This window comes from Lutra lutra, chromosome 3 (assembly GCF_902655055.1).
Source record: "Lutra lutra chromosome 3, mLutLut1.2, whole genome shotgun sequence".
NCBI lineage: Eukaryota > Metazoa > Chordata > Mammalia > Carnivora > Mustelidae > Lutra > Lutra lutra.
The window spans coordinates 62,135,558-62,148,989 of record NC_062280.1 but is presented as its reverse complement, the minus strand read 5'-3'; the positions used below and the strand labels follow the sequence as shown (position 1 = coordinate 62,148,989).

Sequence of the window (13,432 nt, the reverse complement as noted above, 5' to 3'; positions counted from 1 at the left end):
CCCTTGCTCTTGCCTCAGAGGCTTTGTTCTTGTTCTTCCTATTAGTGTCTGCTTGGTTCATGCCCCCTTCTCCTTCGGGTTCATTCAAACATTACCTTCCCAACGAGACCTATCTGGCAAGCTGTTGAAAATGAATTATTTTCCCTTATGGCCTCCTCTCTCCCTGTGTCCTGCTCTATTTTTCTTTGTAGTCTGTATTGCTTCCTATTAAGTTTTACATTTTATTTGTAGTCTGTTTCTTCCCATTAGAATGAAAGCTCCATGAGGCAGTGATTTCTGACTGTTTAGTGTACTACAAAATCCCAGGCCCCAAGATGAATGTCTGACATGTGGTAGGCCTTCAGTAAATATTTGTCAAATGGATGAATGAATAGTATTACTGCCAGACTCCGTGGACGTATCCCACAGCAAGTGGAAGTAGACAAGCTTTTTGAGCAAGGGTCACATTGACATACATGTTCTGTGAGGTTTGCTGTGGTATCAGTGTCCAGGTTGGACTGGAAGAAGGAGAAAATAGAAGTTTGGTGATTTGTTAAGAAAAAGCGAAGGTCTAAATTGGGATTGTGACAATGGGAATGAGTGAGGGGTTGTTTAGAGACATTTGGTGGGAAAACCTCTGGTATTTGGAGATAGCAGAAGTGGAACATATAGGAGTGGATATAAAGATACAATGGAGATAGGAGAATTTAGGAAAAAGCAGTTTGAGAGAGAAAAAGGAAGATGACTTTGTTAATCAAGTTTATTTTTTATTTTGTTAAAATGTACGTAACATAAAATTTACCGGTTTTAAAGGTATAATTCATTGGCATTATGTACATTCATACTGTTGTACAACTATTACCACCATCCATCTCCAGAACATCTTTATCTTCTCACAGTGAAACTCTGAGCCCATTAAACAATAATTCCTTGCTCCCTAAGCAATAATTATTGCTCCCTGGCAACCACAATTCAACTTTCCATCTCCACAAGTTTGTCTATTCCAGGTAAATATTCGCCTGTAAATGGAGTCATACAGTATCTGTTCTTATGTCTTCTTACTTTACGTATAATATCTTTAAGGTCCATCCATGTTGTAGCATGTGTCAGAATTTCATTCCTTTTTAAGGCTGAATATTCCATTGTACATGTGTCCTATATGTTGTTTGTCCATTCATCTGTTCATGAACATTAGGGTGTTTCTACATGTAGTGAATGATGCTACTATGGTCATTGGTGTACAAACATCTGTTCTAATCTCTGCTTTCCTTTCTTTTGGTTATATGCTCAGGAGTGGCATTGCTGGAATGTTTTAGTATTTGGGGGGAACCACCATACTGATTTGGGATTTAGACACACTGTGTTTGAGGTGGTGGAAAGTCTCACAGTTGGGACTAGAGCATGAGTAAAAGCAGCTGTAGCAAGAGATTTCATCTCAAGGAACTCAACAGAAGGGATGGCTGAAGAAGGGAGAGTGAATTAGCTTAAGAAAGCAAAAGGAAAGATTTTAGCCAAGGATTGCATTTTAGGAGGGAGGAGTAGCTATGGGAGCTCATCAATGAGACAGAAAAAGAGTAATTGGAGTTAAGAACAGAACCCAAGTGTTGATGCACATTTAGCTCAAACTCATCCATATGCATCGGGAACTCTTACAAGAACTTCCTTTCAGATGAAGAAACTTCTATTTAAGTATGACATTACTTTCCAGGGTTTGGGTGTTATAGATCACAGATTACTACTGAGTGTTGAATGTTTGAGACACAGATACTTTCCAAAAAGGTCCTAGAAGCACCTAAGAAGCAGAGGGTTTCTGTATGCTTTAGTTGGCTCTTCTTCACTTCCTGTTTTGCATTAGTAATTTCACACTTTTCTTTAACCTCTTATTGAAATATGATACACCTTAAGAAAAGTGAATAAGCCATATGTAGACAACTCAGTGAACATCAGATGTCACATAAACTTGGATATCCAACACCCAGAACAAAACAGTATCTCCCACACCCAGTGGGAGGTTCCCCTCATGCCCCTGCTCCATCACCTACTCTCCCCATTATCTTGATTTCTAACACTGTATATTTATTTTACCTGCATTGAACTTTATGTAAGTGTAATCATGTAGTACGTACTCTTTGTGCCTGACTTCTTTCATTTAATACTGTGTTTGTGAAATTCCCCCATACGGTTGTAGTATATGTATTCCACTATTTATTATACTGTTTACACTATTCAGTCATTCTCATGTTGATTGGCATTTCTGTGGTTTCCAGATTGGGGCTATTATGAATAACACTACTATGGACATCAAGTTTCTTATTAAAATAGGAATTGTGCATGGTTTGTTCCCCTCTGTAAAGTTGTTTTTGCTTATTTCATTTAAGTACCTTTCCTCCCAAGTGCCTTCCCACCCTATCTGAAATATATTTAGGTATATTAATATATACCTATATATAGGTATTTATATATAAATATATAAGTATATTTAGGTATATATGTTAATGTTTGAACACTAGCTTTGAAATAATAAAGTGTTACAAGAAATTAGGTATCTTAAAAATTGTATGTTCTTGCATTAAAATTTTTCCTTTTAAAGCTTTTACTTTAATTTTTCTCAACTACACAGTCTGTGTATTTTAAATGCATTTTGAACCTGTCAAAATTTTTCTCTGCTAATGGGGTGAATTTTTCAACCTTGAGGCAAATATTTTAATTTTGACATCACGACGAATTGGAGAAAAAAGAATAGCTCCTGCATTATTAATGCAGATTTATTATCAAACTTAATTGTAATTTACATAGCAATAAAAGGAATTGAGAATTAACAAAAAGTGCATTGTGATATTTTGTCATTTTTCTCTTCAGGTTACAGTCTGCTTTGGTATAAAAAATCAACATTACTAATTCAAAATTGCTAAAATATTATCAATCTGGCTATTCTAGAATTGAGCTGAAATTTCCTATATTTTAATAAAGGTACATACATAATATAATCTGTAAATTTATACAGATACGTGTGTCCATATATATTTCTTTCTACCTACATGTTTGTCTATGCATTTGTCCGTCCATCCATCCATCCGTCTGTCTGTTGACATACTCACGGAAACATTCCTTACAGAAAGAACAATGGAAGACCATGAGCTGGTGATTGAAGTGCTGTCTAACTGGGGAATGGAAGAAGAGAATAAACTATACTTTAGAAAAAATTATGCCAAATATGAATTCTTTAAAAACCCAATGGTAAGTGAAATCCTTATTAATAGTTATGGGAAATAATGAATTTGTTAAATGTTATTTTATTTTATGTGAAGAAAAGAGTCATCATAAATCAAATGCAATTCCCCGTTGGGTAAATTGCAAGTAAAAACTCTGTTCTGTGAACATCACAGTTACGTTTCTTTGTACTCTATTGATGAGTCAACATTATCACAGAAGTTCCGATGAACTGTTTTGGGAGCTATTTCTTCTTTTTCTTTCTAAGAAAACTATTACACATTTAATTTTGGGAATCAATAATTAGATATCCATAAGCAGCTCCAAAGTATTATAGCTGAACACTTTTCACAGAATTTTGGAAATTTAAGTAAAAAAATTTCTAACCTAAAAACAGATTGATGATTGTTGGGAATGCTATAGCTTAGCTAAAAATTTCAAATTGACATGCATCTTGCTGTTCCAAAATATTTTTTCAGTGCAGTAATGACTGAGCTAAATAGAAATGAGATAAAAGACCAGAGCATTATCTAATAAATACTACTTTTATAATAGTTCCCTTTAAATGAAAAAAAAAATGTGTGTCACATTCTAGTGAAGACTAGGGATCTGGAGAAGTCAGAATAGCCTCTGGGCTCATTATTTTAAATTGTTTTTATCTTTACAGTTGTAACATATTTTTACACGAAGTTTTGGATAATTGGATTGAAATGATCCTTTATGAAAAATATATGATACATACTATAATAGAATATTTTCAAACCCTGGAAGATCTCTTACGTTCCCTTTTATTTGAACTTATTAATAAAAACATAATGGGATGATCTTTGACAAAGAAAAGCATCCTAATAAAAATTAAATGGAATTAGAATTTGAAGGGAAACTATTTTCTTTTTGTGAATCTTTATTAAATGCAAGAATTTAAAAATATAGTTAAAGGTATATGGTTATAGTGCTTGCTTTTGGTTATATTTTATTATTATTACTATTATTTGAACAAGGCTCTACACTCATTTTGTAGACCTAGAGCAGTAGTTATCAGCTGGGGGCGATTTGACAATGTCTGGAGGCATTTTTGCTTGTCATTTTGGGGGTGGAGGGATAGGGGGCTGCTAGTGGGTGGAAATCAGGAATGGTGTAACTAATTCTGACCACAGAGTTAGGCCAGATGGTAATAGAACAGTTGTAAAACCCTGTCCTTGGAGGAAGTATAGTAGTCTATATTTTCAAAATGTGTCTGATCATAAAAATTACCCGGGGGAGGAAAGAGTACCCAGACCTACTGAATCAGACACTCCAGAAACAAGGCCTGGGAATTTCTATTTTAAACAACTGCCCTGGATGAATTTTATGATTGAACAAGGTTGGAAAGGACCTGACTTACAGCTCCCCGGCCCTCCGACAAGTCCTGGTTCTTCTAGCTCCCTGGCCCCAAGACAAGTCCTGTGACTGTGACCTTAAGCATACCCTTTAATTCTATGAGTCTTGACTTTGTGACATGGAATTGATGGTCCTTTAGTATCTGCTGGAGTGGCCCCAGGACTCAGAGAAGAGATATGGGAGCAGAGACACTGTCATCCTGAAGGCATTGTTTTGAACTTGATGAATGTGGTTCTCTCTTTATCTGCATTATCTGAGGGTGCCTGCTAATCTTTGGGCTGTACTCCTACCTTTTCATTAAGATACCTGAATATAGAGTCATAATTGAATCTTTTCTAGCATGGCTTTTGAGGTAATGTAACCTATATCTTTTCGTCAGTATTTTTTTCCAGAGCATATGGTGTCCTTTGCAACTGAAACCAATGGTGAAATATCTCCCACACAGATTTTGCAGGTAAAACACATTTCCATTAAAGTATGTAAGTAACAGTATAATAAAGGGAAACTTTAAGGTCCATATTTTTACATGCCCAGATTGAAATGTTCTACCTCGACGGATGAATTTTTGCTGGAGATGAACCTGAAAAGAAAAGAAACAATAGGAAAGAAAAGAACAAAACCTGAACAAAGAAGTCCCTGAATCAGGAAAGGCTCCTAACACCATTATTCTTTCTAGTTTTGGCTGATTGTCAAAGGATTTTCAGTGTGTAAAAAAATGTGTTCAAAAAATGTGTATCATGAAAGGAAACTTGGCAGAATTTTGCTCTGTGATGTGTTTAAAGACTATGTTAGTCTTTAAATCAAAACTCCCAGTAAATTGTAGACATTTTGCTAACAGATATTTAGTATTAACTTTTATAGCAAATGCTCCCAATCCTATTTATCTTAAAATATTTAGCAACTACATGAAAGGAGAAAAAAAGATGTAAAAACATATATTTTGTATACCGACGTGTCATAGCTATGTTGCATTCTTGAGCAGAGTTCTAAAATGTCTTAGCTGAATTAAGGATACTAGTTACTTAATTAAAAATCTCCTTAATTTTGCATCTTTGGGGCTCATTTCTTCCAAACTGGCTGTGGCTTTATGTGATCATTTTTAAAAGGTATTTTCATTTCAATAAAACAATGATTTTCATTATTTTATTTTTCGTAGATCAGTAGATTTCACATCAGAAGCTCTGCAGTGGTTAACAGGTTAATGTTCAGTAATGTCTTTATTTTATTTTTTTTTTTTTTAAGATTTTATTTATTTATTTGTTAGAGACAGAGAGAGCATGAGCACAGGCAGACAGAGTGGTAGGCAGAGGCAGAGGGAGAAGCAGGCTCCCCGCTGAGCAAGGAGCCCGATGTGGGACTCGATCCCAGGACACTGGGATCATGACCTGAGTCGAAGGCAGCTGCTTAACCAACTGAGCCACCCAGGCGTCCCCAGTAATGTCTTTTTAATGGTTACCGTTTGATCTAAGCCCACGGGCATCGTCAGCCCACTCAGTATTCTCTGATCTTTAAAGTAGACAGCTTTTAATATTTCCAATAGAGATAGTACTTGAAATATATTGGTAGTTAAGTATATCGGTAAATATATTGGGTGTTACAGATCTGTTTTCTATGGGCTTTTTAATAGTTTATATTTCATTTTTGCTCTTCATAATATTTTAGAAATATGATGAGTCTCAAGAGATTTTCCTAAAATCTTCTTCTATGCGACCAGGTTTCACAGACACCCCATCAGAATACTAGGCTGAATGGCAGGGGCGTCGACATATAGCCCGAGGGTGAGGGCCCAGCTCCCAGGCCCTCTCTGTGCTTCACCACTGGATTGTGACAGGGTGGTGCGTTGGAGCTTTTATTCCAACTCCTTTCCCCAATTCTCCTCTAATATAGTTATATGACTTTAATGTGAAATTACAAAAACAAGAAAAATCATAGCTTTGGAATTAGATAGTCCTGCATGTGCCTCTGACCTTTTCTCTCCACTGAGGCAATGTTTCCACTTTTTAAAACGTTTCTTCTCTTTCTAGTATGACCTCTCTGACTCCCTTTTTAAAATTTAATTGGTTTGGCTTAATAACTTGGAAAGCACTCAAACTAAAAAACCTACTCGCCTGTTTTGCATGTCAATTAATTAATAACTGTGGCTCATTAAATTAAAAAAATTTTAATAATTTACTTAAAAACATATATATCTGTTCTCAGCATTTCCCTGAGTAGCCTTTTAAAATATGTCACATCGTTTTAGAGAGTAATTTCTCTCACTTTACATTTTTCCATTTTGCATTTGTTTATTCATAGGGATTTCTGTTTTCTTCTTTTAATGAGATGCTAATGCATTTCCATCGTCTTATTAAGGATGCTGAGTACAACCACTCACACAGAGCTATTCGTTTTCATTCTCATTTCCCTGACCAGCACATGCCTACTGTCTCAGTTCATTATTACTTTGTAAAAAACTATTCCAAACCCTAATGGCTTAAGTACCCACTCACATTTTGCCAACAATTTTGTGGGTCAGGAATTCGGAGAGGGTTTAGCTGGGTAAGGGTCATCTTTGAGGCACGTTGACTCCCTGGGGGTTGAGGTTCCCCTTCTTAAGATGGCTTTTCATGATGTGTCCCCTCTACCCGCCCCTCCCCCTGGCCTCTCTTTTCTCCACATGGGGTCTCCATCCTTACGGGCTTTACTAGCACATAGGGCTTCTCACAGCAGAGCTGTCTTACCGTAGTCATATTTATGTGACCGCTAGCTTCCAGGAGTTAACTAGTGGAGGCCATCGGGCCAGCTAAGGTCTAGAACTAGAGCTAGCTGACTGTCACTTCTGCTGTATTCCATTGGTCAAAGCAGTCATAAAGCCTTGCCCAGATTCAAAGGAGGTAGAGACACAGACTCCAGCCCTGCAGGGTTAGGTGGCAAGATCCGTTTGTAGAAGAACATGTGGGATGGGAGATAGTGTTGCAGTTCTCTTTGGAAAACACAATGTACTCTAGCCACCCACCACTGAACCCCATAGAGGACAGAGAAAAGATTGTTTGCTTTACTTCATCAGGGAGGAGAACCGGCTCAACTTTCTAAACAATTCAATAATTGAAGTCAAGATTGTGGTCTTTTACTTGCAATGTAATGAAGCTGATAGGTTCTCAGGGAAAATCATAGAAAAGGATGAGAAGTATCAGGACTTAACTCTTAGATGAAATCTAGCTTTTCAAATAGATATTCAGAAAACTTACGATTCTAGTGTTGGCTAAGTCCTGACCACATAGAATGTATATTTTGTGAACAGATTTTCATTTGGAATTTGCCTCAGGTTATCAAAAGACTGATTTATTTTCTGTTGTATTTATATTGCCATGCCTGTAATATACCTTTAAGTGATATTGACACTGTTAGAGTTTGCATGTTTATATTTGAAATCTTGGGTTACTAGATGGCTACAGTAACCGATTCAGAAACAGCATGAGGGTGTCTAACTTTTCTTGCAGATGTTTCTGAGTTCAAGCACATACCCTGAAATCCATGGCTTCTTACATGCAAAAGAGCAGGGAAAGAAGTCCTGGAAAAAGATTTACTTCCTTCTAAGAAGATCTGGTTTATATTTTTCTACTAAAGGGACATCAAAGGTAATTGAAATGTCCATGTTGTGTTATGAACTATAAGTGAAAGTGGGTTTTCCTTTGTTTTTATTAGTTTATTACTGGATATCAAGAGTTGGTACATTGATTTTAGATACCAAACATTTGCCATAATCAGTTTAAAAACTGACTATTCAGCTTCCCACTAATTTCAACATATATCCTGTGATGGAATCTAGATGCTTTTATTTTGCGACCACATACTGTGCTCATTTCTCTCTCCTAATTCACCCCCTTCCTCTTTACCCTTGGCTACAGACTATGAGGTCCAGCACAGTCCACGTCTCCTCTTTTCACCCAGGTTGTCCTCCTGATCTTGCCCCCTCTTGAACTTCTGTTTTTGTTGATGCAGTTAGTAACACTCCACTGAATTGTCATTGTTTTTATTTCCTTTGTGCGTGTGATAGTTTTGTCTCCTTAGCCACATTATAGATTCCTAAAGGGAGTTGTGTGATGACCGGCGGTGGAGGCACGTGTTTGTGTGTGTGCTGGAGTGCGTACAGCTGTGCATGCAGTCGCACAAGCACACTTGTGCAGATGCTCCCACACCACCACTCGCCCACGTCAGTCCCACCATGCTCGGCACCACGTTGTCTCTATGTCTGTGTGGTCTAGTCAGTGGCAACTACGCCGTGTTTTATAAGTGCTGACGTTTTATGCAATGCATTGATCCTTTTCAAATAAAACTTTAAAAAAATTTATTTATTTGTGAGAGAGCGAGCAATGCACAAGCAGGGGGAGCAGCAGGCAGAGGGAGAAGCAGGCTCCCTGCTGAGCAGGGAGCCCAATGTAGGACTTGATCCCAGGACCCTGGGATCGTGACCTGAGCTGAAGGCAGATGCTTAACAGACTGAGCCACCCAGGCACCCCAAGTAAAACTGATTTTGAGAGTTTTCATGGGTGGCTGTTTTAATTCTGTTTTCATGCATCTATTGTTGTCAAACAACATTGTTAATTCTTTGTGGGTAATCTGTCATTTTTCCTGGCTGTTTTTCAAATATCGTGATAATCATTGGTATTCAGTAATTTCCCTGACTATATTTCTAGGTGCACTCAAATGTATTCTGATAAATCTTACTCGATTCTCAACATATGCATTCCATCTGCAAATTTCTGTTTATATTTATGCTGGAAATGTTCATCCATTATGTATTGCTCACTATCATTATGTGATCCTTTAAATTTCTGTAGGCTTTTCTGTCTTGGGCAGTCATGGCTCCAGACACCCATTTGCTTGTGGCAGCCTCCTTCCAGCCTCCCTGTCTTTATGTGGCCTTTTCTGTCTCTTATAAGGACATTTGTCCTTGGGTGTAGGACCCACATAGATTATCTGAGATGGTCTCATCTTGAGATCCTTCGCTTCATTACTTTTGCAAAGAGCCTTTTTCCAAATGAGGTGGTATTCACAGTTTCTTGGGATGGGGCATGGATGTGTCTTTTGGGAGCAGGAATAATCACTCAACTCACTATAGAAAGCCAGTGAAAAATTTTGAGCAAGAGAGTGAGATGATCAAGTTGTAGGATTACTATGGCCATAAGGAGCTTAAAAAATCGGTAGATAGAGTGAGAGAGGAAAAAAAAAAAAAAAGAACGAGGGGGAGGGATCAAAGGTTGCAGGGAGCTGGGGGACAGAGAGAGAGAGAGAGAGATACTAGCAGCACAGATGCTAAATAGATGGTCATTCAGTAATCCAGAGTAAAGGTGACAGGATTTTACCTACAATGAGCAGTGGAAGGGGAAGAATGGGATGGGTACAAGATTAAGAAGTAGCTGGCCAGGTTTTGTTGACTGATTGATGCGAAAGGAGAGGAAGCATTTTAGATGTTCTTAGAGAAAGAAATAAAGAAATAGGCGGTGATTTAATAGCGTAAACAGGAAAAGGATGTTTGCTATCACATTATCTTAGAAGTAGGATAATGATCTTAGTTCTAGATATATTGTGTTTAAGGGTGAAGCATCTGAGTGGAAATGCCCAGAAAACAATTAATGACAGTGACCAGATTTTTGGGTGATAGGGAGGCACAAGGAATGATAGTTGACTCCTCCAGACTTTCCTCAGCTTTCCCTTATACACAGTTTTCCTTCTTTGCTGTTCACATGTGTGCACGTCACGTGTGTGTCTCCTTGAAGTGTAAGTGCTGGCACAGGGCTCTACTAATTTAGTATCACATTCCCTTACAGAAATGTTTTGTTTTTAAGTATACATCATTGGACTACTAGTATTCAACCAGTTTTTCTTGAACATTTAAACTAGTTTTCAAATTTTTCTATCAGGAATAATGTTAGGATAAATGATTACCTATTTCTGTAATTAAGGTTCTAGAGTTTCCCTAGTCTAAATTTTAATGAGGTTGTTCGTTTCCCTGTTTCCTAAATATGAAATTACATATGAAGGTGTTTTTTAAACAAATACATGCGTATCTTTATACTTTTAACATCAGAGAAATCTGATTCTAAATCAGTAATCATGTTGATTGCACTCTTTCCAGTAAAACTTCACTGGAAGATAGGATAGTGTTTCTTTAATTCCTAAATTCTTATTTCTTCAACTGGTTTCTCATTAAAATCAACTGCCCATTATATTTTTACTTTAGCCTTCACCTCCTTTCCCTGCCCACCCATTATACAAAAAACAGCTCCTTATTCCATCTACTGGATCCGTGCTTTTATCCTTGCATTGGTCTTCTCCCTGGCCAGGCAGAATTATAGGCATCAAACCTCTATTCTCAGTCCATATCTTAGCTCTTTTCAACTTGGTGTCTGACTTTGCTGTACTTACAGTACATAATATTCTTCTCTCTAGCTTATGTCTAATGAGGTCATGTTCCACAATCTATACATAAAAATGATTTTAAGTTTCCCCTCAAAAAAAAAAAAAAAAGAAATACAAGGTATTAGGTAACCTCAAGGATTATGACCTTGACATAAATTATGCATGTTATCTAATGTTTAATATGACATTTCTGCCTGGGAAAGAGACCATTTCCTGTCCTTTTTCTGTGAGAAGGTCTTGATTTATTATACTTTCTGAAGATGTGGGCTGCATGGGAGTTAGTTAGCCACTGCTACAAGCCTTGGAGATGTGGCTGTGACTTTTATTTACAGAGAAACGTCTAAGTACCACACCTCTCTCCCAATTCTCACCATATATACACATGTGCGTGCGTGGACTTTGCTCACCATGCCAGCTCAGGCTTCTGATCGTACAGTATCTTAAGCCTTGATATATCTGCACTAATGGAGCAAAAATCAGTCAAAACATGAACCTCATCCTGCCTCTGTAGCCTTCTAGATTTTCTCAAGCTGCCTTTCTCTTACATCCAGAAGACTCAGTTTCACAGACTTCTACAGTATCAGTGGACAGGGCTGGTTTTATCTTTTCTTCATAGGAATCAGACACTTTTACTAGCAAATCAGTTTCTATCAAAAAATAGTTTTAAAGGCCATGACAGTAAGAGTACCTTTCTCCTTCCTCTTCCCTTGTTCCAAGGGCCCTAGGCTGGATCTCTTTTAACAGTTTTCTTTTCTGCCTTATTCTCCTATGGAGATGGGAACTGTAGCCATTCATTAGATCAAAATGCCTAAGAACAGTGACACACAGAGGACAGTGACATACACAGAAACTGTTGCTCTGCTAGTCATCTAGGATGGAATAGCCTGCTGGTAAATGACTGAAATTTTTTTGGATATGGATTTGAATGGGTTGCTCCAATTGCTAAATGTTCTGGGTTTTCTGTCTTTTCAGTTTTGTTTTTTTTTTAGAGCACTACTTCTTAGTTTTAAGTGCCTATGAATCACCCAGGATCTTGTTAAAATGCAGATTTTGATTCGGTAGGTCTATGGTGGGGCCACAGAGTTTTGCATTTCTAATAAGCTCCCAGGTGATGCCTATGGTCCTGGTCTGGGACCACACGACTAGTAGCAAGGTTTTAAAGAACAAATGCATTTTTGGTCAGTTTTGATCATACATCCAACCCCAGAATTAAGCACTTCTCCAAGTTATTAACCTGTCACAGCATAATATGACCCAGTGATTTCCCTTGACCAGCTTTAAATCTCATGGATTTCCCAGAGAAGAAATAGCTGTACATGATTCCACTTTACCTTGAAAATCAGAAACATTCAACTGCCAGGTAATTTCCCAGAACTCATCTGTACCAGCCACCTTCTTTCGTACAGAAGGTAGTTATGCCCCCTGCCTCGTTGCTTGCCGTGGGGTGCTAGGTAGTACCCAGATGGGAGGGGGATCTTTTCTAAATGAAGCAGGAATCTTTGTCTCTTTTTCCTTTTTTTTCTCTAACTGCTGTGGAGGCTCAAACCACCCTTCTTGCCTTTGTCGAACTACCACTAGTTGAAACCTGGACAAGGAAAACATTTTTAAAAGCCATTCTTTGCTGCTTTCTCTCCCTGAGATTCCTGAAATGGTGGTTAAAGAGAACAATTTTAGATGAAGATTTTTGCATATATTGACCGTTAAATGATAAACAAATCACCACTTCTCAAATAATATTGTATCAAGTTCCTGGTTCTTGAAGGATACAGTAACTTCATTTTTCTTCCCTTTGTATTTCTGTGCCATTATTTAGAATAATTGTTTTGCTAAGGTATAAATTATGTAATATAATAGAAATGCAAAAGAGAGCGTGCAAAAGTATGGATTCATTTCAACTCTCACATTTGTATCTTTTTAAAGGAACCACGGCATTTGCAGTTTTTCAGCGAATTTGGCAATAGTGATATTTATGTGTCCCTGGCAGGCAAAAAAAAACACGGAGCACCGACTAACTATGGATTCTGCTTTAAGGTACAGGCTTAATATTTTGATAGATGAATAAAGCAAGCCTCAGCCTTTTAGGTAAGCTTGGGTTTCTTTTAATTTCTTTTGAAAAAGAGACAGCTTTCTCTTATATATAGGAGAATTTTAGTGGCTTTTATTTCAACAGGTGTTACCTTCAAGATATGCATTAACGATAAACAATGTGCTGTGGCCTTCTAGCCTAACAAAGCGGGAGGGCCCCGAGACCTGAAAATGCTCTGTGCAGAAGAAGAGCAGAGTAGGACGTGCTGGGTGACTGCGATTAGATTGCTTAAGGTAATCTCACTGCAGGCGTGAATTTCTATTAATGCTGTGAGTGCCATCAAAGTTTGAAAATATCTGTTATTTCAAAATGTGAAGACTCACTATAAGTCTGTGTACCCAAATGTTTGTATTTTTTTTTTTTATCTAAAAGATA

The 13,432-nt window shown here is 37.5% G+C and overlaps 1 protein-coding gene across 4 annotated transcripts in view; it reads left to right on the top strand.

The window, feature by feature from the left end:
* Positions 1-13,432, top strand: part of GRB14 (growth factor receptor bound protein 14) — a 117,790-nt gene that overhangs the window by 87,783 nt on the left and 16,575 nt on the right. For 3 of the 4 annotated variants that reach the window (XM_047721957.1, XM_047721960.1, XM_047721958.1), the window contains 5 exons: positions 3,095-3,216; positions 4,949-5,023; positions 8,049-8,186; positions 12,892-13,002; positions 13,195-13,290. In XM_047721957.1, coding sequence (XP_047577913.1) covers positions 3,095-3,216; positions 4,949-5,023; positions 8,049-8,186; positions 12,892-13,002; positions 13,195-13,290 — 542 coding nt within the window. The remainder of the gene's footprint in view (positions 1-3,094; positions 3,217-4,948; positions 5,024-8,048; positions 8,187-12,891; positions 13,003-13,194; positions 13,291-13,432) is intronic. The other variant, XM_047721959.1, reaches the window with a different exon arrangement.